The sequence below is a fragment of the Thamnophis elegans genome, chromosome 3 (assembly GCF_009769535.1).
Source record: "Thamnophis elegans isolate rThaEle1 chromosome 3, rThaEle1.pri, whole genome shotgun sequence".
Lineage (NCBI taxonomy): Eukaryota > Metazoa > Chordata > Lepidosauria > Squamata > Colubridae > Thamnophis > Thamnophis elegans.
This window is the reverse complement of record NC_045543.1, coordinates 80,625,201-80,652,872: the sequence shown is the minus strand read 5'-3', so window position 1 is coordinate 80,652,872 and position 27,672 is coordinate 80,625,201. Positions and strand designations below refer to the sequence as shown.

Sequence of the window (27,672 nt, the reverse complement as noted above, 5' to 3'; positions counted from 1 at the left end):
CTGCCTCTGTGTTGCAATGCTCTTTTCTTGGAACAACGTGACAAGCATGCCAGCCAAGAATAACGTCTAGGTTGGACTAGGTTGAGTAAGATGAGAAAGGGAGGGTGGTGGAGGAAGGAGGAAGGGAATAGGAGGAGGAGGAAGAGGAGGAGGAGGAGGAGGAGGAGGAGGAGGAGGAGGAGGAGGAGGAGGAGGAGGAGGAGGAGGAGGAGATGCGATCTTGATATTGTAATCTTTGGCTGAGGGAAAACTAAATGCTAGATCCCAATCATGGCCCTCTGGTATTTGGGCACCAAAATGTGCTGTTTCTCCTAAAAAAAAGGTTGAGATTCTCATCCTAATAAAGTTCAACTTTATGAGATTAATAAAAAATATTTTTCCATGATCTATAAGAAGTTTTATAACCAATGCTAATGATACTACAAGTTTTACAAAGTTATATTCACCATGTTTTATATTAAAGAAAATCAAATCACAAGAAGCTATTTTAAGTTTTATTATTATTATTATTATTTTCAATTAATAGTAGAATACAAAAAATAAAGCATTGCTATTTTAAAATCAGCATGCACACCTTTAAATGGGTACATGGACATCTACTTCAGACCTTATGCCAAGAAATAAACAAGAGATATTATTAAGTATAGTAAGATGTTTAAATAATGTTAATACTGTACAGAATGGTGCGCAATGCAGTTCTAAAGGAATGCTGTGCAGTTTTAGTCTTAAACTCAAGTAGCCAATTCTTATTTAAAATGTATTTATCCCACTTATGAAGTTGACTGATTTCATAGTGACTCTGAGCAACATACAATATTAAAAGCAAATGAACAACACTGGGAAAATAAAATTGCATGTGTCTGGAAAGTAAAACCAACACTTCATCAAAGGAGACTGCTACTAAATTTAATTCAAAGCTTGTTTTAAATGCCACATTTGAAGAACCAGGTTTTAACAAGACATATACAAATCTCATATAGGATTGTTCCAGGCAGCAAGCACCATGATATCAGACGACACTTTGTAATAGAAAGACCCAAAGTATATCAACTGTCATCATAGGACAGGCAGATACTGTGGAAGACAGAACATCCCTCAAATGTAATCCTTTTAAATCCAGATGTGATTGGAGAGATATAACATCTGATTAAAAATGGTATAATCCTCAATGCTTCTCGCAGGACACAACAGGTGGTCTTCTACCCAAATATAATTCTGCCCCCATATTGAATGCAATAAAATTCTGCATTCAGTTGGAAATTTTGTTCCTTGTTCGATAAAACTTCCATTTTAAGGAGATGAAAACTGATCAAACAACCAATTTATAATCCTACTTATAATGTGCTATTTAAAAAAACAGCTGGGGAGATGATCAATGTTATAAATTAGAAATATAGTTAATTATAAGGGTCTTATTGTTTTACTTTTTTTAAGAGAAACATTATTAGACAAGTGAAAGAATTGGATTGGGAATGTAAATATAGAGAATGTATGAAGATCACAATATATGAAGATGGCATTCAAAATTAAAGAATATGAGTTGCTTCACAGGAGCCAATTCTCCTAGATGGAGACCATCCAAGGCTGAGGAGAGGAACAATGCAGTGGGAAAGAAGTTGGACTAGATGATCTCCATGGATCCTTCCAATCTTTTAAGTTTGATTTTATAAATTAAGTGTGTAGCACACACTTAATCTCAGTTTACTGCTGCTGCCTTTTCTAAAAAAACAAATTATACATCTGACCAAAAGTAATCAATAAGGGGAACCTTGGGGTCACTCAGTTTTATAAAACATGAAAGTAATGTTGACTTCAAAAGGGAAATGGATAGGAATTTTTTTTTTACTTTCGTGCTGAGAACATAAATTGCCAAAATGATTTAAAATGTACTATTTTAAAAGTAAAAAAAATCCTCCACCTTGGTATAGTTAACTATATGCTAACAGTTAGAAAATAACAATAGAGCCAGGCCTTCAATTCATTAGGTGTATTGTTTCAAAATATTTGCCAGATTGAGGCCTGCGGTCTGCACAACTGGCAGCAATTTTCTTAGGCACTTTTAGTGATATGTACTTGGAATGATCAGCATTGAAAAAGTGGCCAGCTCAAGCTTATGGCAGTCTTTCTGAAGATTTAGACTTTAAATTAAATAAATCAAGGCAGAAAACAAATGTCGGGGGAAATGTAACAAAGTATATTTAAATATGTTTTATACAAGATTGGATTGTGGGCGTCACTGAGACTGAATGTTTCAGAGAATCTTGGTATCCTATGATCAATATAATCTGTTTAAAAATTAAATCTTACCAATCCTTTTATGGACCACTGAACAGTCACAGAAACAAGCATTGGTTTCAGGGTGAAATGTGCAGCTTGGCTGTCTTCAAGTCAGCCAAAACTGCTATGTCTATTTGACTGGCCAGAAAAATACCAACATCTTTGTTTCAAAAATATAATGTCATGGAATATTTTGTATTAACTGTTTTCTAGTTACTAATTCTTTGCTGGTTTATTTCAAAAGCGGTTCACCACAACACCATCTACTTTAGTTTGTTATGAATGCAGCTTCATGAAGCTTTTCATCAATGTTGCCAGCTTCTCAACATCTTCAATCGTCACCGCGTTATACAAAGATGCCCGAATTCCTCCCACAGATCTGAAATACGAAGGAAATGGGGAAGGGAGAAGAGAGGGGGTACATGGTGACTCCGTTTCACAAAAACATTTATTTCTTGGCAAATGCCAAACTAATTTCTTTATACTGAAAGTATATAAATTTCTTTATACTTTATTCATCCACAATGACTTTTTACTGTTCTGCAAGAATATAACCTTCCAGCAATATGAACTGGGAAGAAAAACACATACAAGAATGCCCCAAAGGTACTTTTCCAAAAGAAAATTGGAACTTTCTTGGGGTTCTTGGGGATTTTTTCCCTTGAAACCCGAAGAAGCTTTTTGGATGAGAAGCAAAAATTTTCAAGGAAAAAACCGAGAAAATCCAGTTCCTTTTTGGAAAAGCACCTTTGGACAATAATGACCTGGATGATTGAGAATCTCCATAGATGCAACACAGAAACAAAAGAATGGAGAATCTACATGTAAGGACTATGTTTATAGATGAGTATATATTTCAACAAGGATCAGCTGAACACTGGAAAAACTTGGGCTCTATTGGAGAATGCATCTGCATCCTAAATCCTAAAGTAATTGTGAAAAATTTCCAGTGGTCGACATTACACGATCATGAGGTCAGAACCAGAAGAGGGTGTTTTTCATGAGGCTCAGAACCAAACAATTTGCCCTTTCAGATTAGTATCAATGAAAGAGACTAAATTATGTTTTTCCCCTTCTGAATATCACTAAATGGATCCTGAAAGGATCCTGAATCACCCAGTATGTACAGTATGTCTTCAGTATCCATATTTCATCTTGAAATTATCACATTCACATGTTTCAAGACTGCCAAAACTGCTCTGGGAACCAGAAATATTGCTTGAGTGAAAAGGTTATATTTTTAAAAAGATACATGAGCAAACATTTGCACCTTATTTATATACTACTAAAACTCTTGTGCCTATTCATCTTTTTGTAACTTTCAACTGGACGAAACAGTGCATCATAGGTCAATTGTTTTTGAATCAATGTAACTCAAATGGGCTAACTTATAGAATGTATCCTAAATCCAGGACCATTACTTCTATGGGGTTGTGGCTGTTTCAGCTCTACCACACTACCATGTTCAGCTGCAGTCATATGACTGTCATTTCCAATACTCCCTAACAGCTTCCTATAAGTCAATGGGGAAGGCAGGAGGAAGTTTAAACATGGTTATGATTTTCAAGCTCCCTGCTTGCTTCTCACTGGCAAATTCATTGGAGAAGCCAGCAGGAAATTGAAAATCCAAGCCCAGCAGGCAGGAAAACTGCTGCTGCTGCATGGGGAGGGAGCAAGGGGATGCACAAGAGGTGGGACAAGGGTCATGGAGGATGTGAGGATGTAAAGATGTAGTGAAGTTGGAGACAGTGCACAAAGGTGTTGCATGAAGAGAGGGTGTGTGTGGATGTGTAAGTGGCTGGCATAAGCGCACAGGGATTAACGGAAAGCAAGTGGCTGGGAAGGACTTATTCAAGCAACTTGCAGCCTTCCCTGATGGCTTCTCCACTGACTATTCTCCCTGCAAGCTTATCACAAGCAAATTCAGTGGGGAAGCCAGCAGAAAGTCAGAAATCACTTCTGTTCCCATTAGTTTTTTCCATCTGTGATCATTCTGTTGATCTGAACAATGACACAGCTGAAACAATCACCCAACAGGTTTCAGGTTGTCTACTATGTGTTACATTTTTGTCCATTAATTCTGAAAACAGAAGGTATTTGTCATTCTTGAATGAGTATATGTGGATGTATCCACACATATATTGTAAACCACAAGCTCAAAACTCATTTTATCCAGACATATCCTAGAAAGACCTGAGACAAAGGGTCCCCCACCCACCGCCCCAGATCTCTGTCCTACCTGTGACCTTTCAGGGATATCATGTTGTTTTCTACAGCTTTTTCAAGGAATTCTTTTTCTAGAGCTTCGTCACCCTTAATACTGCCAATCCGGAAAGGCACATTCATTCTGCTTCTGCTCTTCAATTCCACGGGGCATCTGTAAATGTCACATACATAGACGCAATTACTGCCTCACTTTTATTGATTTGTTATTATATATTAGCTGATGTATTGAATTATTAGTGAGCTAGTTATACTTCTAAATAGCATGGTATTTGTTCAGTCACAGTAGCTGCTTTCCTCTGCAAAGATCTATTCGAGAGATAATGACATGGCATTTGAAAATTCTGTTCAACAAAGGAATTTTTTCCAGCAGTTTTCTCCATTTGGAGTCCACTTGATATGCTGGGGGTCAACTTTCATTATTCTTACCCAGCCCAACCAGATAAGCACTTCTCATGCAGAGGACATACGTGATTATTATGCACACCAGCTTGCATTGCACTGAACACTTAACATGTTGCGAATCAAAGTCAAAGGCTAATTAATGTGAACAGTCCTTAATTTTTCTTTTAAAAAATCATTAAGCCTTTGAAGCTTTTCTTGAACTAAAGCATAATTCTCATTAGTTAATGTAAGAGCCCTGAGAGACCAGAAGAGAGAGACTAGGCTGAATCCTACTGATTTTCCCCAGTGTCTAATTTGAAGAAGCATATCACCTCTGGCTCCAAGAGCAGTATATATAAAAGTCATGGCAATTGCCATAAATTCTTGGATTCACGCATGCTCTTAAAGAGATAATTGTTTTATAAGCACCAAAGAGTAATTAGTAACTAAATTAAAGGAGGTAACATTTTAAAAGGCTAGCAACAGTTATTCGAAAAACTGTAATCTCTCTAGTTCTTCCAAACATAAGCTTCAACTAGACTTCCTCACCTAAACAAAAAGAAGGAGGCACTGTATAGATCCGTGATGGTGAACCTAAGGCATGAACCTCTCTGTGGGCATGCCAGCCATCACCCCAGCCTGGCTCCCCCATGCATGCACGCGTGCCTCCCGCCGGCCAGCTGGTCTTCAGGTCTCTGCCACACATGCAGAGCGGGGGGGCAGGGGGCATGTGGGGATGCACGTGCACATGCATGGGGGCGGGTTGTATGCACGAGGGTGCTTGCATTGCATTCTGGGGCCTCGCACAGCATCCCCATGCCCCGCTTTTGCTTGCAGGTTGGTTGCAAGGGCCTTCCAGGCCAAAACGGGGTGGAGCACGTGGGGGGGGGGCGGTAGCACATGCATTGCATTATGCACGCTTTCGGCACACAATGACAAAATGGTTAGCCATCACTGGTATAGGTAGAAGGACAAGGCCAAATGGCTTAAGCTATAATACTTTCTTGAGACATGATTATGCTTTGTCTTCAGTTCATTGCGCTCAATTTAGAAGGAATTTTAAAAATATTTGTACCACAAGTAACCAACAAACCAAGCATCGAACTGGTAACTGTAAGATATGTAGAGTTACCCTATGGTAAGATGGGTGGCCAATACACTTTATAAATAAATAAAATATCCCTACAGTTAGTGCGATGTGTTAAGTCCAAGACTCTGAAGTTTATCCCTAGACAATCTGTATGAAACTGTTGTTAAACTGTTCCTTTAACCACATTTCAGAATAAAGATGCTTAAAAAATGAGATGGGAAAGAGGCTCCCATTGGAAAATAAACTGACTCCAAGATGGGGCAACAACAAACAAATTTCATTTGAACAGGGCCAATTTTGAAATGTGTTTGAATATTAGTATTCAGTATTAATATACTTGAACATGGGCGGTTTATTTAGTGTAAATTTAGTCTTTAATTTTACTTTTGATTGGAAACTTGGGGAAATAATATTTTACCTGCCAGATACCATAGCCTGACACTGGGATGAAAGTTGAAGTGTCCCTAGAGAAATAATAATTCCCTAGACAGTGTGTTTCTTCAACTGATAATAAGTAGAACTGGAAGTGGAAGCTGTTCTGCTGTTCCTCTACACCTGGCAGAGCAGATCCTTGGTGACCTTTTGCCTGTACTTGAACATACTGCCTGGGCTCATACATTGCACTAAGCATCGTAAATTTTAATATGTTGTTTGCAAAACCATTTCAAGAAATGTTTCAGGATAGTTTATTAAAAATTCAAGAAAGTCTATTAGGATTGAGAAGAGACCCAGATTTGAAGGGGAAAGGTGATTCAAGGTACATACATCACATCTGTCGGCCTCTCCTTAAATGAAATAAGTTTCCTGAGTTATACAAGCCTTATGGAATAAACACCCCATTTACTCCAATCATTTCTTTCCTTTAAAATCTGGATTTCTGCAGAAACTTTCTATTTATGACTTAGTATGTTCTGGGCATCCAGCCAATTGTGATTCTTCAATCATGGTTAAGTGAAACCTGTTAACCCACCTCCATATTATACAGTAGCTATTCCACACATACTTTGCATATTACTTAAAGGAAAGAGGCAGCTGTATGGTGAAGCAGTTGTTAATTGGCAACTTGTTATTTTATTTTTGAACTGAATTCCCTTCTTTTGCCAAACGCTAAATCAAACTATAAAACTGACCAATCTTGATATTAGGACACATTTCTTTACTTTAAAAGATTATGTTTTTCTGCCCCTTCCTACAGAGAAAAGTTTAAATATGTTTCCAAAATATTTCTGCTTTCAACAGTAATGTTTCATGTGACATGTTCTTCTGTTTGCTATAGATTCATAGTCCTTCTTTTGTGTTTATCGAAAAGGACGCAAAAGGCCTCTGATGTGATCATTAACTTCTTTGCTGCCTCTAACATGTGGATTTGCTTCAATGGCAATGTTAAGGGAGTTAATTCCCTCTTTCTTGACATGAACAGATATATTCAGGCATCAAGCCATGCCTTATTATAAGCCCTTTCTTTACAGTAATCATACTTACGCATAGAATCCTTTAGATTTGTCGATAATATCATAAATCATTGTGATTTCTTTTGGCTTAGTTTATCCATAGCCATAACACCGCCATTGTTTTTATCCACTCCAAGACCAAGCACATGATGTAGATACTGGAATCAAGAAGAAAAGCACCAATTACTTATTCAACAAATTCTGCTTTTCCAATATAAAATATTAGGCTCAGGAAATCTAGCATAGAATTGACTCAAAACTATGGAGATTGAAAGAGCAGGAAAAAGAAACTCTGTAACTGTATATCAAAAGAAATTTCCATCAGAGCAACAACCTTATTGGATAATTTTCTGTCATAGCTGTAGAAATTATTGTGCAAACATCTATGCGGAATATTAGTCCCTTTTAGGGCCCCCAAAGTGCATAAAATGATAATGATGGGAGGCTGAGCATAATGCAAAAGATTTTTATTCTTTCTTTTTTTCTTTTTTTCTTTTTTTTTCAGAGTGTTCTTTTTATTTTATTTTCATTATTATTTTTAATCTATTTGACTATAAGATATTCTAGAAGGTGAATGGTAGTGAACTGTGCCGGGTGTGGGACCTGGGAAGTCGGAGGGGATTAGGGAGGGGGGTTCATTGGGGGTGGGTGGGTGGGTGGAGATATAGTCTCAATATATAGAATAAGAAGAATACACTTGTATACTGTTGTTCCTTATCTTTTCTTTTTATTTTTCTCTTTTTTTTCTTCTTCTTTTTTCTTCTTTTTTCTTTTAGTGCAATTTTTAGTAACTGAATAGATTAATGAATAGAGAAATGCACCAAGTGAGAAGTAGAGGAAAAGAAGAGGGAGAAGTAAGGAGGGAGGAAGAGGGGAATGTAAGGAGGATGAGAGGGGAAGGAGGGTGAGGAAGGCGAGAAAGGAAGATAGGAGGGGAAAGGGAAGTAGGAGGGGTGATTGTTGGAGGGAGAAACGAAAGTTGGAGGGGGAGAAGAAGGGGTGTATGGAGGACAGGTTGGTTTTATATGTTGGATGATGAGTTGTGTTTAGGTTTGTTTTATTTTTTATATTATTATTATTGCAAATATTCAGTATATAAGTGAATGTACAAAATTGAAAATGAAAATGAATAAAACATTTGAAAATAGAAAAGTGCATAAAATGAAAATCTTTGTCCATTTAGTTGCTGTTGCATTTTGAAAACATCTAAAACTTACAGACATCCAATTCACTTTTCAAAACTCCTGAACAGGCTCCTCAGATACACTTTGACCAACTCATTTTTGGAGAAGACCCTTTACATGCAACAGAAAACCTGACGTGATCTTTAAGTAAATGGAAACTGCATGCTCCTGGCAAAATTGCAAGGAAAATAAATTTTCTGCAAGGGTGGAACATTTAATCTCAGTTCAAACAAAAGAAAGGAAAAGGAATTTGTCAAAAATAATACTGGTGTTATGCACGTAATATCCTCACCTATCCATTGAACTAACTATCCATCTGTTTCTTTCATGCCTATACTGTAGCATAATGTTTGCAAAGCTACTTGCCAACAACAATTACTACAACTCAGTAGCTTTCATGCATTTGTTAGCTACCATTTTCAAAGAAAGTTATTCCATGGAAATGAAAGCACAAAACGCAAGCAATTCACTGAGTGCAATTTTAGCTACGAAATTGCTGAAGCAGGGGCCTTTCTTATGGACTCTGTTTTGCACAATAATAAATTGTGTGTACGTTTGCAATATTTCTAAAAGGTTTTCTTTTGTTATAGTGTTTAATAAATACTTCAAAGGTATTAGACCAGCATTCTCCACCTTGGGTCCTTCAAAGATTAGATTGCCTTCAGGTATTAGCCCAGTCTCAGAATTTTTATACAATGTGACCTTTGAATTTGTCTTTAAAAAGCACAAGAAATCTCCATCCTAAATGCTTTTAATTCGTTTGCAGGTAAACCTTTGTACATTTCTGAACAACAATGCAAGAGGCTGGAACTAAATATTTACCACAATAACTAGTATGAATACTCTACACTAGAGTTTCAAACAATTTCAAGTGCCTTTACTCACAAAATCTCTCAACAATCCTTTCAACCCACTTTGAAAAATATTTATTATCCTCTTGCCAAGGTTAACGGTATTCAAAGCCTCTAATACATTCAGAGCCAAAGAAGGCTTTGAACCAAAATACTCCAGCTTCTTAGCTACTATGAGAAGAACTATGTTCACTGAATTTGAGGGATATTATTATAAATCACAGTCTTGGGACCAAACTATTGTCCCAGCACTTAACGGTATTAAAGCCAACAGTGTCTTCAGACTTTCAGTGGCCAGTATAGTCTTACCACTGGTCCAGTCTTTAGAAGCTATATGCTCAAAAGTTACAATCTTCACAGACCTGGTGCACACTAGTCCCTGTAAAACAAGTCTCAGAGAATGTGGCCTTTTTCAGGTGAATGCTCCAAAGAAAAGCTTTGTGAAACAATGTTTAAACTGAACATTTTTTTCTTTAAAAACATTACAACAAGGAAAAAGAAAGCAACAGTAATAAGTGCCTTGGGTGCAATTCCAAAACATCTGGAGTACCACTTGAACACCAACGGCATTGACAAAATCACTATCAGTCAATTGCAAAAGGCAGCTTTATTTGGAGCAGCTTACATCCTGCAAGGACACCTTTTATACCATCATACAATATCTGCCTATCCCAGGTTCTTGGGGAAGGCTCGATAGGTAGATATAAATGCCATATACGGTCCTAAACATGTGGTTTATTATGTGACCAGCAATAATAGTTTATTATTGTTTATTAAACTTGCATGCTGCCCAACTCCCAACAACTCTGAATAGCTGAAACGATGTAAAAACTTACAAGAAGAGAAATATTGCCACTCCCTAAGATTTTGTGGCCTTTTGGCTTTTTATTGGCAGAATATAATCTGCCAATAATGATGACAGCATTCCGTTCATGAGTCTCCCCCCCCCCCCGCCTCCCTGTGCACTCTTGCTAAGTCAGATTTGCTTATCCCTGTTGGCCAATGCAGAATTCTTTCTCCACATTGAGCTGAATTTCAACTAAGCTTCCCTATTCCCTAAGCAGATGGGAGGGAGGAGGAGGAAGAGGGGGGGTAGAAGTATAACTGAATGACCCACTTTAAAGCCACACTGCCAGTTTCAGTGCTGTCCCTAAAGCAGGTTTAGTCATAGATTTAAATATCAGGCAAATCCTTGTAGCTAGGAAATGAGATTTCTTCTGGGGGGGAGGTTATTAATATCTACCCAGAAGATTAATGTCAGGAAGGCAAGTCCGCTATTGACAGGAAGTTAAAATGATCCACACTCCAGGAATTTAATTCAGCGCATCAGTCTGCCAACTCTTGAACATTTAATTCAGGATCTTGGCAACCCATGCTGTCACTAAAAAGGAAGAAATGTAGTAGGCAGAATTTAAAATTTAGCCAATCTCTAGCAACATACACAGCACGGCGAGTTTGATTTTAAAAATAAACTCAGAAGGCACATCCCCAGCCAATTTACAGGTTAATAATTATCATACGAGAACACAGTATGTTCTGCAAATATGCTAGTACTATTATATATCTGTGACCAAAATCTTTACCAAACATGCTGAGCTTAGAAATTTGCAGCTCATCAGCCCCAGAAGAAAGAGAGGGTTGTACTGTCCTACTGTATTATGTAGCACAAAGAACTGACTGTTCTAGGGTTAACATTTCTTGCATCACTCAAATTTTCTGAAATGTTCTTCAAAGGGTTTAAGAGTTTCCCCCAAGAGTAAGCTTAGCACAATAGGTTTTGTGTGTTGATACTAAATGGACTAGATAGGACAACGCATCCAACATTCACCAATGGCCAAAAGGGAACACTAAGCCAGGCTTTACTTAAATTTGGTGCCACTGGGAACAATTACTTCCCTTCCCTCCATTTCTGATAAGTCTAGATGAGGAATAGCAATCTGGCACCATAAAGTATAAAGCTACTGTATGCATATACTCAGAAAGATTATAGTCCAATTCTTTGAGGTTACCAAGTTACTTGATCTGTGGTTAGTTAAAGCGGAGCTCTACTCATAATGCCATTGGATCTAGAGTTAATGGAACAGGCAGCCACTGTCATATTGGTTTGCTTGCTGGATTTGTATCTCAACATTTTATTCAGGAGCTCAAGTTCAGATATATACGGTAGTACTGCCACCTGCTTTACATCACCACAGCCAATCCTGTGAGATAGAAAGTGACTGGCTCAAAGTTCACTCCATGAGCATCTATTTCAACCAGGTGTTTGCAGGTGACATATAGTACAGTGTGGAAGAAGACAGTCAAAGAAATGCCTGGGTTGGTTCCAAATACCTCTTGGTCCCTTCCAATGTATTGTTAGGCAATAGCAAAAAGGGAACCACCACAAATAAGCTTCATTTAAGATTCTGTTTGCAATCGTTGCATTCCTATTCAGATATTAATTGTCCTCATATAATCACAACAACATGAGAAAGAGGATACATAACAACTAGTTCAAGATTTTCTTGGGACCTCTGAAGACTAAAGAATCTGTTCTATTTTAGAAGCCCTCCCAACTTTCCCCTCCTTTCCCCTAATGATCAAAAGTATGTCAATTGTAGAGAAACTTCTAAGTAATTAGTAGAATGAAATTAATATTAACTTTAGCAAAAGTACCTGTAGCATGGAGGTGTGTTGTATAACGAAGAGTTTTCTACTTGCACTTTGTAGTCCAACACAATGGGGCACTCTTTCAGAGCATACCCGAGTAAATCTTCACGCACTATTACCACTGTGACTCCAGCACAACCAATATTTTTTTGGGCACCAGCAAAAATGACACCAAACTTATCATTTGGGGGGGGGGGGAAATAAAAAGAAAGATCCATTACATTCATGAGTCCATTTGCAAAACATTTATATACTTCTGACTGCTTCATTAATGCATAGAACATATTCAAGCTTGTAAATTGAATATGATCAGCCCTCATTAAGAAGAGCAGAGGCTCACCCCAGTGACCTTAAATTTGAGATCATTATATATTGCAAAATGCCTTTTGGAAAGTTACCTTTGAAACGTCCACTGGTCTGGAGAGAAAGTTGATGACATATCACAACTAAAACTGCTTTCCCAACATCAGGTGCAAAGTCAAACTCCACCCATGAACAGTCTCATTAGCACAATAATAGATATAAGAGGAATCTGGATTAAGGTTCCAGGTGCTTGGGTCAGGAATTTCTGAAAAGATAAGATGATGGAAAACAATGGTTTTTTTTTTTTAATTTCAGCCTGTTGATTGCATTGATATGCCAGGAATGACTGTCAAAGGTCAAATGCACTGCCAGCAAAGTTAATCTCCTACTTCAGCAAGGAACGTGTTTTTTTTAAAAATACGTAAGCCTCCACAACCTTACGCAACTATTGGAGAAAGCAGAGTGTGATAAACTGGGAGAGGAAAATCCACTTGATATAGAAAGAAAGTAATTGACTAGCAATCAAAATAGAGCATTTAAAGGAACATACTTTTTTTTAAAATACAAAAGCTCCATGTGTGTAATTTACCTGGTATTTCACTCTACTTTGAATGTTAATTTTTATTTAGAAAATCATTCAGAAGACATTTTTCAAACTTTACATGGATAGAGCATCTCTGCTACTCATTAAAGTAGCCTAATTTTTTCAAGCCTCTGCATTATCCTGAAAAAAGATTGCCACTACTGCAAGAATGCTGTAACTTGAGTCAACTTTTTAAAGCAGTAATATAAATCTTTATTACGGTCAAAGACCAGCAATACAAATTATTTTTTACAATATAGTAAAAAAGTGTTGACATTAAAATATATTTTAAAAGTATTGACATTAAAAGTGGATAATGACATACATGTTCTCAAACTGTTTGGGCCACTTCCTAGTTTATGTGGGTGAAAAGCCGATAAGTATGGGAGTAAATACAATGGTCCAGAAATTATTAGAGATATGTCCAAATAATTGGTACAAGATGACAACTATAATTCAGTGACCTTTTTTTTTTTCTTTTGGGACATTGCAGCAACACAGAATTTTGCCACTGCATACACGGTAGGCGGGTTTGTGTCAAGCAGTCACACTTTTTAAAGCTCACACAGTAGTCGGGGGGGAAAAAGGTGGGCTGCTTTAATGAACAGTAGAGAAATGCTCTGCTGAAAATTTCTTCTAAATTATTTTTGATGCAAGTAAATTAATCCTCAATTATTTCTCTAAACATAGACTATTGATGCTCCGGAATATCAGCATAATCTTTATAAATAATCATAAAATATGAGAATTACAACTTTATACTTTCTCTGTCATTCTCTCTCACATACACCAAAATTGTTCACCTATTTACTTGAAATCCATGAATTCCTCATGATTAGGAACCTGCCATTTCAGTCAGGGACTGAGCAAAGGTTGCTGGTTTGCATCAGAAGCAGAGACAGAAGCAAACATTCAATACCTAATATTGCAGTACCTAGAGAAACCAACTTTGAAACACTGCAGCAAATCCAGAGTAATGCAATACATTTTTCAGAATGGAAAGATGATGGTATGTGTCCCCTAGCTCAGTGACAGGAAACTAAAGACCTTTCAGATATTATACATTCCTATCAGCCACAGTCAATACGGTTACGAGATAAAGGAATTGTAGCCCAAATTAGTTGGCAGACACTAAGTTGCCTACCCTTGTACTTATCAGTCTTGCTATAACGTGACATTTATTTTAAAGGTAATTTGGTACACAAGAGATCACACTGGTCGTATTTCAGAACTTCAAAGACCCTTTTAAAGAAATGTATAAGTGTTAAGTCCATATTAATTATGGCCAAAGTGTATTCAAGTTAAAGAAATTTGCAGCATCTATGCCCAAGCCTGTAATGTTTAGGAGGGAAGTTCTTGAGTTCCTGCAGGAAAATTCCAATTAACTATGGAAAGCCAAGGAGATTCAGCCAAGAATATCTGGATTCTTAATATGTTTCTTTTGTGCTCGCCTGCAGAATTGTTCCCTTTCTCTTATACATTAGTTTCTGGATTTCAACCAGTTACCATGCTTGCCTGACAGATAATTATTTTTCCAAAGTAGATCTGACTTTAGCGAGTTTACCAAGTAACCAACAGTCAACGATAAGCAAATCAGAGGATCTGCACACAATGAATGCAAGTGGCTGAAATGAATGAGAAGCTGCTATTGTCTCTTCAAAGAGATCCAGGATACTTTCGATATCTGAGAATACATCAAAAGAAGATACTGAAAGCCATTTAATGGGCAGGAGGTCTAAGCCATAACAAAGAAGGGCAGGGGGAGAAATCAATGCTCTAGGTACTTAAAGTCCTCCTCTTCCATGTACAATGGAATAGTATCTGCAGTTTCTTTTTTGTTCTTCCATCCATTCATCTAACTAGCTCTCCAAACAAATAGTTGCTTGATCTGCAGAGAAGATCTCCATTGCACACATTTGCCTGCTATATATAAAATGAAGAGATCTTTATCTTCTTTTGTAAGAAGATTAAAGACCCACACGCATGAATACTATCTCTCCCATTATCCTTTCCCTACAGAAAGGTGGGATCTATTAGTTCAGTCCACCCAAGACTGATGATACAGAATTGTTTCAAGGGGCATGGGTCAGAGGGGTTTCCAAGGATCTGGTGGGATTATATGTCTGAGCTCTTACTTTCTGCCTGGAAATAGGAAGGTGACAAGAGACTTTGACTGGATTGCTCCTACGTAGCTTCTTGTTGTATAGTATTTCAATGTGGGGGGGGGGGGTGTCCATTGGTTTTCTGAGGACTTCTGGGTGATAAAATATCAAGAACAGGACCCAAAAGCACCACTGGAGAAAACTGAAAAATGAACCTAACCAAACATATGTAAAAGCCCATATTAGAGATTATATAACAGAAGAACATAATTATTTCTCCATTCTTATTATGTCTGCTGATAGCCATCCAGCTGCCTTTAATAAAGTGACATGATCATTTTGGGAGAGGGACAGACAGAGAACCATGTACTGGGCTGCTGTGAAGAATATGCTAGGCATTTAGCAGTTTTACAAAGTTGAACTCCAAATGAGCTGATCTAGATGTGATGGAGGCAACATCATACTTGGTTAGTGGAAGTAGCCTGATCCTATAACTCCTGATGAAGTAGACAGCATCTTTGAGACTGTTACCTGGCCACTGGTTTGTTAGATTCTTGTCTATCCTGAGTGCTGAAGTCCTCCCAGGAGATTGCATGTGGTTAGTTCCATGAAGTGGTATCAGTTTCTTTGGGTATATGTGTGCTTCCACTGGTGTGCTACCTCTTTAAGAGGCCGTCACTAAACCCAATTGCTCCAGACAATTTTTGTCCAGCCTCCAACCTCCCCTTTCTGTGGAAGTTTATTAAAAAGGTTGCAGTTGTAAGGATCCTGGAAAAAACAAATTATCTGGATCTTTTGTAAATAGATTTTATGCCTGGGCACAGTATTTCACGAACATTGATGGCACTTCTCAGGGATATGCAGCAGTGCCAGAAAAGGGATGCAGCTAACCTAGCCTTCCTTGACCTCTCAGTGATTTTTAATGCCATCAATCATAGCATCCTTTTGGATCAGTTGAAGGGAACTGTAGTAGGGAGGAATAAATGCAGAGAGACCCAGGCATAGAAAAATTGCATACATACACGCTTATATAATGTGAAGAATATCAAACAATAGAAAGAAAATAATCTAGTATACATTTTCATACAAGTAAGTTAACTTACTTGTGTAACTTGAAAGCTTGGGATGCACAAGGTTCACCTTTGCATATTTCTCTGCCTCCTTTGCTGCTTTGGCTGACCAACCTCCCGTAACCACGTAATCGGCACACCTGGCTTCTTTAAGCCCAATGAGATTAAGTGGAATGGCACTGAATTGGCCAGATCCACCACCTTGGAGAAATATCACTTTGTAATTGTCTGGTATATTGCTGGCAAAACAGAAGAAAGGGAGAGCAATAATTCATTAATTATGCCTGGTGAAAACAGAAGACTGCATCCAAGTAGAGAAAACTTTACAATGCATTACATGACACATACAATACATTACATTACAATATATTAATGCTTATTTAGAAATAATCACACCAAATGGTGGCTCAATTCATAATCTTCTTTTGCCAGAGTGACAAATATTATTTGTAAAGTACAATGCATATATTTACACATATTTTAAAACTTGAAGAATCTTGATAATCTTTACACTGTTTTATTTTTTGTTGGCAGAATGCATAACTATTCTGCTTTCAAAATGCCAGATTGAAGTTTAAAAAATGCTCAATATTGGATTAATAAGATTGAATTAGCTCTCTACGAAAGATCCCCAAGAAATCAGAACTAATTTTATCAATCACTCCAATCTAGATACATCACATGACATCCAGTTTGGAATATGGAAGGCAACAATTTTGAAATCATGCCAGCCTCCAAGGAGATGCCACATGCAGACATGTTTGGTAGAATTTGGCCTCTACAAAAGGCAAAAACTGGCAAAAGCAGCACTTATTGGACTGAAAAAAGGTAGAAGAATGCTCCTAAAACTTCAAGACCTCTATTTTTTAGCCTCTGTTGAAATTAAAGTATGAGCATTCCATCTCTGGAATATATTCTGAGTGGCATGCTCAATTATTGGCAGCAACTGTGTTGAGAATGAATCAAAACCCAGTACAGTATATACCAGAGATTGAGGCCTTATTAAAAAGTATATATTCTGTCCTTATTAGCACTCAGGAGCGCCATAATGAGGCATAATGGAAAGTGAAGATACTCCCAATCATGTTATAAAGCAGTCCAAAAAACAAACAGTGTGAAACTCTTGATTCCCCCCCCAATAAATTTTCCTATGCATACTAAACATTATCAAATAGTTGTAACAACTTTTGCAGAGCAATATTGTGCTTCAGCCCATCATAAGTATTTAATAATACACTTCAATGAAAAAGAGTCAAGTTATACTGATTGGCAGAATAATGTCACATAGCAAAGAGGATCTCCCTTTCTATGAAAGTACCCATTACAACAATTCTCAGGAAAATTGACAGCTACATCCTCTATGCACCCCTAGCAGAAAAAAGGATTTTAAAATCCACTCACCAATTCTCTTCTTTAGATTACCCTTTTCCCAATAGTTAATATATTTGTTTAAAAGACTGCATTGGATCTAATTAGTTAAATTTAAATCCTGTTTAGATCAGTGTGAAAAATGTCAACCTGATTTTAACAATTACTAAATGCAAAGAACTTAGTTGAGATCCAACCATTAATGTTAAGTATTATTATAGACATTAGATGTAACACATGGCTGTTACAAGCTATCATAAAACAGAAATGATAAAAAAAACCTTCCTGAAAAAAAATGTATAACAATCCCTGCCAAAAACAAATCACAAAGCATCCCATTTTATTTCTATAGCAATAAGCCATATACAGATAATGTTTCATTGAAACATCATAAATATATTACACATCCAAAGGGAAAACTTATATTGCAAGTACAGTATTTTCAGAAGTCAAGCATTTAATGGTGTGAATAAACAGGAAAACTCACAGGAGTTCACGTAAGCAGTTTTCAGCGGCTTTGAGGATTTTTGAAAAATCAGATGTTCTGTGACTCATTTCTAGAGAAAGGAAATCAAAGACATTATGTTATAGAAGCAAACATACTGTAGCATTTCAAATGGTTGCATTTTAACTTGGCTTTCTTCAGGCAGCTTAAAAAGCACCTAAGAAACTGTAAACCGAGCAGACAAATTAATTTGCTAAACTGCAAGGATGTCATGGATAATGGAGCTTAGGCCCAATGAGGAATTATCTATCACATGCACCAGTGAGCACATTCTACATACGTATTATGTTTCGTATACTCAATAGAGGCAAAAGAACTAAGGCTGTAAAAATGGGGCACATAGATCAGCTCCTGCCACTGAAATGACTTTCAGACACAAGAATGCAGGAACATTCCCATGCCCATCGAAGTGATAAAGAATAAGAATAATAAAGTGAAATACAATAATTTTCTTGGTTCAGAAGAAAGAGCTGAAGCAGTTGGAACCTTAGTTCATTTCATTAGAGAACATAAATGGGGAATAGTTAACAAGGGTTGGCATTACATAATACTGTGGGAAAGCTACAACAGGACCAAAATTTTAATACTGCTCGGTCTCCCTCTAATGATAAAATATATATGAATAAAAGAGTTGGAAGGAACCTGGGAGGTGTTCTAGTCCATCCCACATGCTCAAGCAGGATACCCTATATTATGATGGCAAACCTTTTTTGGCTGCTGTGCCAAAAGCGGGGGGAGCATAGGGGGGTTGTGCACCGGCATGCCACACCCATAATGCTATGTGCACATGCACCCTCAGCGTGGGTGCATGAGCGCGATCAGTGACACACACACACCACTTTTGCCACATTTTTTTCACCTTCCCCAGGCTCCAGAGGCTTCCTAGGATCATTGGGAGGGCTAAAATAGTCTTCCTGTCCCCCCCCCCCATGCCCTCCAGAGGCCTCAGGAGCTTTCCGGAAGCCTCCGGAGGGCAAAATACGGACCTAAGGGGAACCCGAAAGTTCGGGAATGGTGACTTCCGGTTTGTCCATAGGGCCAGTTTTCGCCTTCCAGAGCCTTGAGGGAAGCCTCCTGAAAGCCCCTGAAGGCTCCAGAGGTCGAAAATCGGCCCTACAGACAAACCAGAACTCACCATTTCTGAATTTCTGGTTTCCCCGCAGGACCGATTTTCGACCTCCAGAGCCTTCAGGGGCCTTCAGGAGGCTTCCCTCAAGGCTCTGGAGGCAGAAAATTGCCTCAAAAGAAGGCCAAAGTCAGCTGGCCAGCACGCACATGCACGGTGGCCAGCTAAAAGGGTATCACCTCACGTGCCTTGACAAATGGCTCCTCGTGCCACCTGTGGTACGCGTGCCATAGGTTCGCCATCACAGCCTATACCATTCTAGGCAAGTAGCTATCCAGTCTTTTTAAAAGCCTCCAGTGATGGAGCACCCACAACGTCTGAAGGCAAACTGTTCCACCGGTTAATTGTTGTCACTGTTAAGATATTTCCCCTTAATTCTAGGTTATTTCTCTCCTTGCTTAGTTTCCATTCATTGTTTCTTATCTTGTCTTCTCAGTTTGCTCGAACCAATAGTAAAAAAATGCTACCAGTTCAGGTGAAGCAGTATTTCCGACGATCAGCTGAGCGATGATCAGCTGTGATGCATGATTTATATTAGCTAGAATCTTCGGCTTTCCTGCTATCTAGCTAATCTAAATCACTTGGCACAGCAGATTCCCCCCCCCCCCACTGTTCTAATTACCTTTACAGACTCAGAAGGCTTCAAAATGTTCCTTTTTAATCATTGTGTGGGCACGCCTCAGGTGCACATGCGTGCAAAGCGGGCGCTCGGTAGCAGGCTCACCAAACCAGTAGCAGACTTCAAAGGATTATACTGCTGGGTTGACCCCCTGTTCTTTGTAGCAGTTGTTTCCCTACATTTTCATTTTTGGTAACACAAAAATGAGTTCCTTACCAAGGACGCTAATACCAAGGCCTTTGTAATCCACCAATTCTTTCTGGGCTTCCAATAATACCTGCAAAAAATATTTGATATAATTATGTTCATGTCAAAGGCAAATCATATATTCTATAGAGACAAAGTCACTTAGATTCATTATTATTTGCATCTTTACATGTATGCTTTAACATTTATCCAAAAGTAAGTGGTATAATTCCACCAAGATCCTATCCAGGTATTGCCTGATTTGAGTGTTAATAGCTCTGGATGTTTCTATCAGCTGCCAAAATTTGGTCCCAAGAGCTTCTATGCAGGGGTTGTATTCACTTACCTTCCCTACCGGTTCACAAATATGAGTGAACGCACACATTGTTGTGAAGTATGTGCTTTGTACTACTAAGTAATCTAGGCTTATTTTATCTGGACTGCAAAAATTCAGAGGACCGCTAGAGGGCAATGAGGAGATAGCAAAAACTCTTGATCTTTATTGCCAACTACTGATCATCTGAGGTTTTACAGTCTGCCATGGTAAGCCTACTATAGTATAACTGTACAATAGTATGGATTCTAAGAGGAAAAATAATTTGAAGGAGGCATTTAATCAACTTAAATCAAATGGAACATTGTAATTTCCTAGGATTACCTACACAATCCACCTCTTCGTCAAAATTGGATTACTTTGTCTCCTTTTCCCATTCCAATATCTATTCGTTTCTCAGCTGTTCTAGATTATTAAATTTCTTATTATTTTAAATGAGGGTCACTTTGGGAAATCTTTGCTTGGAAGACTCGCCAACACAAAAATGTCATTTAGATTTTAGTAACACAGGGATTTATTACCCTATTGAATCGTAGGCCATCTGTAACTATTTAAATATAAATATATAAAATATAAAATCTGTTTTGAAAGCTGGAATTTCCAACAAGATGCCAAGAAATGCCAGTGTGCTGTATATACTTTCTGGAGGACTTTGCCAGGTTTCCATTCCCGGATGACATTTTATACTTTTATAATAATAATAATAATAATAATAATAATAATAATAATAATAATAATATTATTATTATTATTATTATTATTAGGAATTATGAGGAAAGGCAACGTTTACCATCACTAAAAACTGTGCCTAAGAAATTTTGGCCCCTATCATGAAAATGGTTAATGCAGTGTTTTCAACAATTGAACCGGGATCCATCTTGGAAACAAACCAGTTAATGTACAGCGCAGCTGTAATAGTCACTAATGAACTAGGCATTAAAATTAAAGTACCTAGTCACACAACAGAAAAAGCATCAAAGCCAAAGTGGAAAATCCGTTTAGAACAAAAAATCAAAAAATTAAGGGCAGATGCTAGTAACTTAAAGAACATGCATGAGCAACGGCTTAAAAACAACAAAATCATAGATCGGCTAATCAGAAGATATAGATTGGATACAAGAAACATCAATGAAGCTGTAGAGATTGTAAACAGCAGATAACAGCAACAGCTAGAAAAATTGAAAGATATGAGGCACGAATCATCCAATATAAACAAAATCAGCAATTTCGATCAGACCAACGGTGTTTTTATCAAAGTCTTAATGTGAATCATGACACCAAAAGTGAAAAACCAGAAAAGCAGGCCACAGTTGAATTCTGGAAAGAATTGTGGGAAAATGCAAAGGACTACAACAAGGAAGCAAAGTGGATACATGACTTTGAGAAAGCATTGGCAACAAACAAATGCAAGTATTAGAAATAACAACTGAGATGATCAAAAATCGAGTTAAAAAGGTAAAGAATTGGACATCACCTGGAAAGGACCAATACATGGTTTCTGGCTCAAATATCTGACCAGTTTACATGCAATATAGCCAGGCAACGGAATGAAATTTTACAAAAGGGCCAAATTGATGAATGGTTGACAACTGGAAAAACATACTTGATTCAGAAAGATGCAACTAAAGGAACAACACCCTGAAAACTATAGACCAATAACATGCTTGCCAACAACCTTCAATTACTCACAGGCATTATTGCAGATACATGATGGATTATTTGGAAACAAACAACATCTTGCCAGTAGAGCAAAAAGGCAACAAAAGAAGGAGCAGGGGCACAAAAGATCAGCTTCTAATTGATAAAATGATATTAGAAAATTGTAAGAACAGAAAAACGAACTTGAATATGGTCTGGATTGATTACAAAAAGGCATTTGACTCACTGCCACATAGTTGGATCATAAAATGCTTAGAAACAACTGGCATTAGCAAAAATATTACATCCTTTACTGAAAAGGCAATGAAACAATGGAGAACTGAGTTGGCAGTAGGGAATGAGAGCTATGGAATGGTTAATATCAAGCGAGGAATTTTCCAGGGTGATTCACTTTCACCTCTTCTCTTCATCATCGCAATGATCCCACTATCAGTAATCTTAAAAAAAATGAAATTAGGCTACCAAACAGCCAAAAAAGCTGAAAAATTTCGCATTTACTATATATGGATGATTTGAAACTCTATGGAAAGTCAGAAATAGAAATCCAATCATTGACAAATACAGTCCGAGTATTCAGCACTGATATTTCAATGCAGTTTGGCATGGAAAAATGCGCCACTGTATCCATAAAAAGGGACAAATCACTGCATCTGAGGGAATTGAAATGCCAATGGCCAACTAATTAAATGCAAAGAAAATGAAGCCTACAAATACTTAGGCATTCTGCAGTTGGATAACATCAAGCATGGAGAAGTAAAACTATTGTCAGGTGAGAGTACACCAACAGAGTTAGGAAAATTTTGAAATCTAAATTGAATGGTGGAAATACAATCAAGGCCATAAATACCTGGGCAATACCAGTTATAAGATACACAGCTGGCATAGTTAACTGGACACAAGCTGATTTGGACCTTTTGGACCGAAAAACCAGGAAACTAATGACAATGCACTACAGTTTACATCCACGTGGTGATACTGATAGACTATATCTGCCCCGAAAATCAGGTGGCAGAGGATTATTACAAGTGAAGCAAACAGTTGAAGAAGAAAAACGTGCACTGGCTGATTATTTAAAAGAAAGTCAAGAACATCTATTAATCGAAGTAAAGAACAAAATCTACTGAAGGCCCAACAGACAAAACAAGAATACAGAAAAGATGTGATAAAATCAAGAATGGAGAGTTGGCAGAACAAAGCACTGCATGGCCAATTTCTGGAAAAAATAAAGATAAAGTGGACAGGGAACAAACTTGGTTATGGTTAAAAACAGGTACATTAAAGAAAGAAACAGAGTCACTAATCCTGGCTGCGCAAGAACAAGCTATCCGCACAAATGCCATTAAGGCCAAAATCGAAAAATCCTCTGATGATGCCAAATGCAGACTTTGCAAAGAAGCTGACGAAACTGTTGATCACATACTCAGCTGCTGTAAAAAAATCGCGCAGACTGATTATAAATTGCGGCACAATTCAGTAGCACAAATGATCCATTGGAATTTGTGCAAAAATTATAATATTAAAACAGCAACAAACTGGTGGAACATCAGCCTGAAAAAGTCACAGAAAATCAGATGGTCAAGATCTTGTGGGATTTCCGTATACAAACCGACAAAATACTGGCGCATAATACACCAGACATCACACTGGTTGAGAAAAATAAGGTCACAATCATAGACATCGCAATACCAGGTGATAGCAGGGTCGCCGAGAAGGAACATGAAAAAATCGCAAAATACCAGGACTTAAAAATCGAAATTCAACGACTATGGCACAAACCAGCAGTGGTAATTCCAGTGGTAATTGGCACACTGGGTGCTATTCCAAAAGCACTGGAATTACATTTAAAACAGTTAAAAATTGACAAAATCACCATCAGTCAATGCAAAAAGCTGCACTGCTTGGATCTGCACGCATATTACGAAAATACGTTACGACGTCCTAGGCCCCTGGGTGGGGCCCGACTAGTAACCAATGCCAAATCCGGCGAAACAACTGGCCGCTGTGATACAATTGTACAATAATAGGAAACTGGCATCCTGCAAAGTAAAGCATCAGCTTTCACCATCTTTATTTCCAAGATTATTTCTAGAAATAACATTATTTTTGTTACACATTTTCTTAAGAAGTACAAAGAAATAAGCAGCTGCAACCCAGCAATTATTTTTAAAGTAGCCATACTGCCAGAAAAAAAAAATGATTTCAAGAAATAAAGCAGATGGACTTGTCCCTCAATCTCCTAGTACTAAGGAAACTGATAAAAACACATCTTTCCCCCCACACTTCCCCCCCTAACAGTTTTTATATTTGGATTGTAGTTGTATTGATGCTGTTCTGCTTATAATTTACATTTCATTTACTATTGTAAGCTACCTTTGTCCAATAGAAAGAAAGGTAGTATATAAATACCATAATAAATAAATAATAGAACAACAAACAAAACAAGAGCGAGAAGTGGCCAGGAGTTTGTATAAACCAGTGTTTTATAACTGATGAGGACTTCTGCAACAATTATTCTGCAATTGGACAAGTCCACAATTGCAATTGACACGCTGCAAGAGTTCAAACATGTGAACAAAAATTCCATGAGTGTCTAGCAGCTCAAACAGATCCATGTTCTAACATTTAGCAGACCACAGTTAAGTTCAGCAGACCTCATTTACACCACTTTTATCTTGGATAAGTTACTCACAAAACAACTTTTATCATTCATCCTTCTCTTTTAGAATATTTAAAAAACCATTCTCTGTTTTGTTTCATTAAACTGTAAAGGGTTTTCTAGATCTTCAAACTTTGCATATTCTTTTGAGTTACTGTGATTTGCTGGCTCTGATAATGGGATCATCAGTTATAGATTTGGGCTTCCTAAAGATATTATCCATTGGGTCAACCTACTAAATTAACCATGTAAGCTGCCATTTTCAGAAAATTATGTATTATCCATCCATCCACCCATCCATCCATCCATCCATCCATCCAAACCTAATTGAGAAATAAAGATGACTTTATACAACCAATTACACCAGTGCCTTCAGGTGTAAATCTTACTAAACATTAAATCTGATAAAAAGTTCAGCTAGTCCTACTCCATTTCAGAAATAAGGCTCTGATACAGTAATTCTTACTAGCTATCCCTAAGGTATTTTTCAAAAGGCAACTGCACTTTCTTAGATTTTTTTCCCTTGAAAATATTTTGCTCGGCTTCTTCAGTTCTGACTCTTTTTAGATTTTTGTCAATAAACGCTCTGAGTTCCTCTAGTTCTCTGGGGGCCACGCAGCACATCTTTGGTTTTGGAAGTTTAGCCCTGGGAAATGGAAGGATTTAGATTCCTTGCATCGTTAGCACTCTGGGTGCTGTGTTCATTGTTGAGAGTTGTTGAGGCCACTTGGGGTTTTATCTGTACCCTCAAGGTCACCTGAGTGGATGAGTGGGTGTGGACTTGGTAGTGCTGAAAGGACTATGTTGTAGACAAGAGATAAGTGGTATTGTATCCCTCCCCCTCTGTTAAGAGAGGGCTGTTCAATTTTAACATTGGTGGGCTCTTTGACCTCATTCAAACCAATGGTTCTCTCTGTCCAGAACGTGGAATTTGATGTCTTTAAAAGATGATTCAGGTTACCCTCAGGTACAGATAAATTCCCAAGTGGCCTTAACAATTCTAAGAGTGCTTTGCAGTTGACTACAAGGAATATAAATCCTTCCATTCCCCACCATTCAGTCAGAACTCAAGAAGCTTTGTGGATGAGAAATGAAACTTTGCCAAGGGGGAGAGGAAACAATAAAGTACAGTTGCCTTTTGAAAAGCACTTTGGGACAACCATGACCTGGATGATTGAGAATCTCCACAGACACTCCTTACAAGCTGCTCCACATAGAAAATTGTTTCTTTTAAAAGAGAGGGGGGCATGTCCCAGAAAAAATGTTAACTAACTCAAATAGATAGCAATGCCACTTTTTTCTAGGCCTCAGTGAGAAACACAGTTATTTTTGAAACTGTTTAGACATGCAGTTCTGCTGGAAAGGAGAAAAACCAGATATAAAAAGCCACACCTTCCAAATGTAATTGAATCAAGACAGCTGCTGATGCAACATTTTGGATTAAATTGAGTTACATACTTGGAAAATTATTCAGTTAAGCATGAAGCTGCCTAAAATTGTACCCTGTGTATCTACAATTATGTCTGCCCTACACATTCATAAAGGATTTATTCAGCAAGAGAAGACAAATAACTTTTCAAATACTTTCCTCTCTTGAATGCACAAACAAAATGGTTAGGAATTAGATACTCCAGTTTTCCCAAATGGAAAACAAGAGAACCTACTTTTTTGCATATGTAGAGCCAAGGTGGCGCAGTGGTTAAATGCAGCACTGCAGGCTACTGCTAGATCAGCAGGTCAGCGGTTCAAATCTCACCGGCTCAGGGTTGACTCAGCCTTCCATCCTTCCGAGGTGGGTAAAATGAGGACCCAGATTGTTGGGGGCAATATGCTGACTCTCTGTAAACCGCTTAGAGAGGCCTGAAAGGCCTATGAAGCGGTATATAAGTCTACTGCTATTGCTATTGCTATTGCTATGTCAGAATTTGTGCTCTGGGGCACAACAATAGCTTGAACATGCACTATTCTTAAAGTCATGAGGTGTGTCAATTAGCAATATGCTTTGGCTGCTATGACAGAAATACAACGTGTTATCCCTACCACGATTGAAATAAAATGAAATGAAAATGCCAAACAAGTTGGAGATCTGATTGGATTGGATCACATTAATGTTAGGAATTAAAGAGTGGGGAAATACAAAGACAAAATATCCAGCAATCCTACAATGTGGGCAGTTGCTTTGCAAATATACCTTTGAAAGAAAAAGTATTATTTTTCATTTAGCAATGTCTGATTTGCAAGTGTTAATGTTCTAGGTTTGGTTTTTTTACAAAAAGAAAAAAACCAGTCTTTTGGATGGCATCAGATTTAGAAAAGTAAAACATCAAAATGCCAAGTTTCTATTATTTTAAACTAGGATTAAAAGATAAAGTAATACTGTGCTAAGCATACTAGGAAACTTAGTGAATCGAGTAAAATCAGCATGCTTGAAGAGTATAACTGAGATCCCTAACACCGAGTTTCCTGGACAACCATATCAACACCGTTTCCTGACACTTTTTTTTTTGCATCCAAAGTATTAGTTAAAAACGAAAATAAATTGGCCCGATGCAAAGGATAGAAGTATCTTCCCCATCGTTTCTTTCCAAGCACTGCGACGCAAAGTTTCCAAGCATCCTTCCAAAAGTTGCTCTCTTAACATGGGCACTTAAGAAAGCAACGTTCGGCCTTCCAAGTTTTAAAGTAATCCCTATTTAAACCCAGGTTTACTCGGTAGCAACGCTTACTCTCCCGGCATAGCGGCACCACAGCCTCAGGGCAATCTTCCTCAATTAAACAGTGCAGAGCATCCCTCCCGCTCCGTTTATAGGACATCCTCCCGGATGACAATTCGGAGCACCTACCGATCGCGGGAGTTTCGCCGGTCCGGCGCCGAAATTGGCTACGTGTTTCTTAGCGTCCATGGTTGCCAGCGGCGGAGCTCCTCTGCCTGCCTCGATTGCGCGCCTCTCTTTCTTCTTCTTAGCTCTACTCGAACTCAGAAGCTCCCTAAACGGCAGGGCTCCTCCGAGGCTCTGCTTTTCTATTGGTTTCTTTCGCAGGGGGTATGGCA

General features: G+C 37.9%; 1 protein-coding gene across 1 annotated transcript; it reads right to left on the bottom strand.

Moving 5' to 3' along the window:
• Nucleotides 1-482: 482 nt before the first annotated feature.
• On the bottom strand, nt 483-27,615 carry PSAT1 (phosphoserine aminotransferase 1). The gene is given in 13 exon segments (XM_032212803.1): nt 483-2,656; nt 4,517-4,654; nt 7,457-7,496; nt 7,499-7,552; nt 7,555-7,583; nt 12,116-12,285; nt 12,508-12,550; nt 12,552-12,597; nt 12,600-12,677; nt 16,201-16,406; nt 18,023-18,092; nt 20,002-20,062; nt 27,464-27,615. Coding segments are annotated over 13 exon segments (1,098 nt in total). The 5' UTR covers nt 27,524-27,615; the 3' UTR covers nt 483-2,553.
• Between the last annotated feature and the right edge of the window lie 57 nt (nt 27,616-27,672).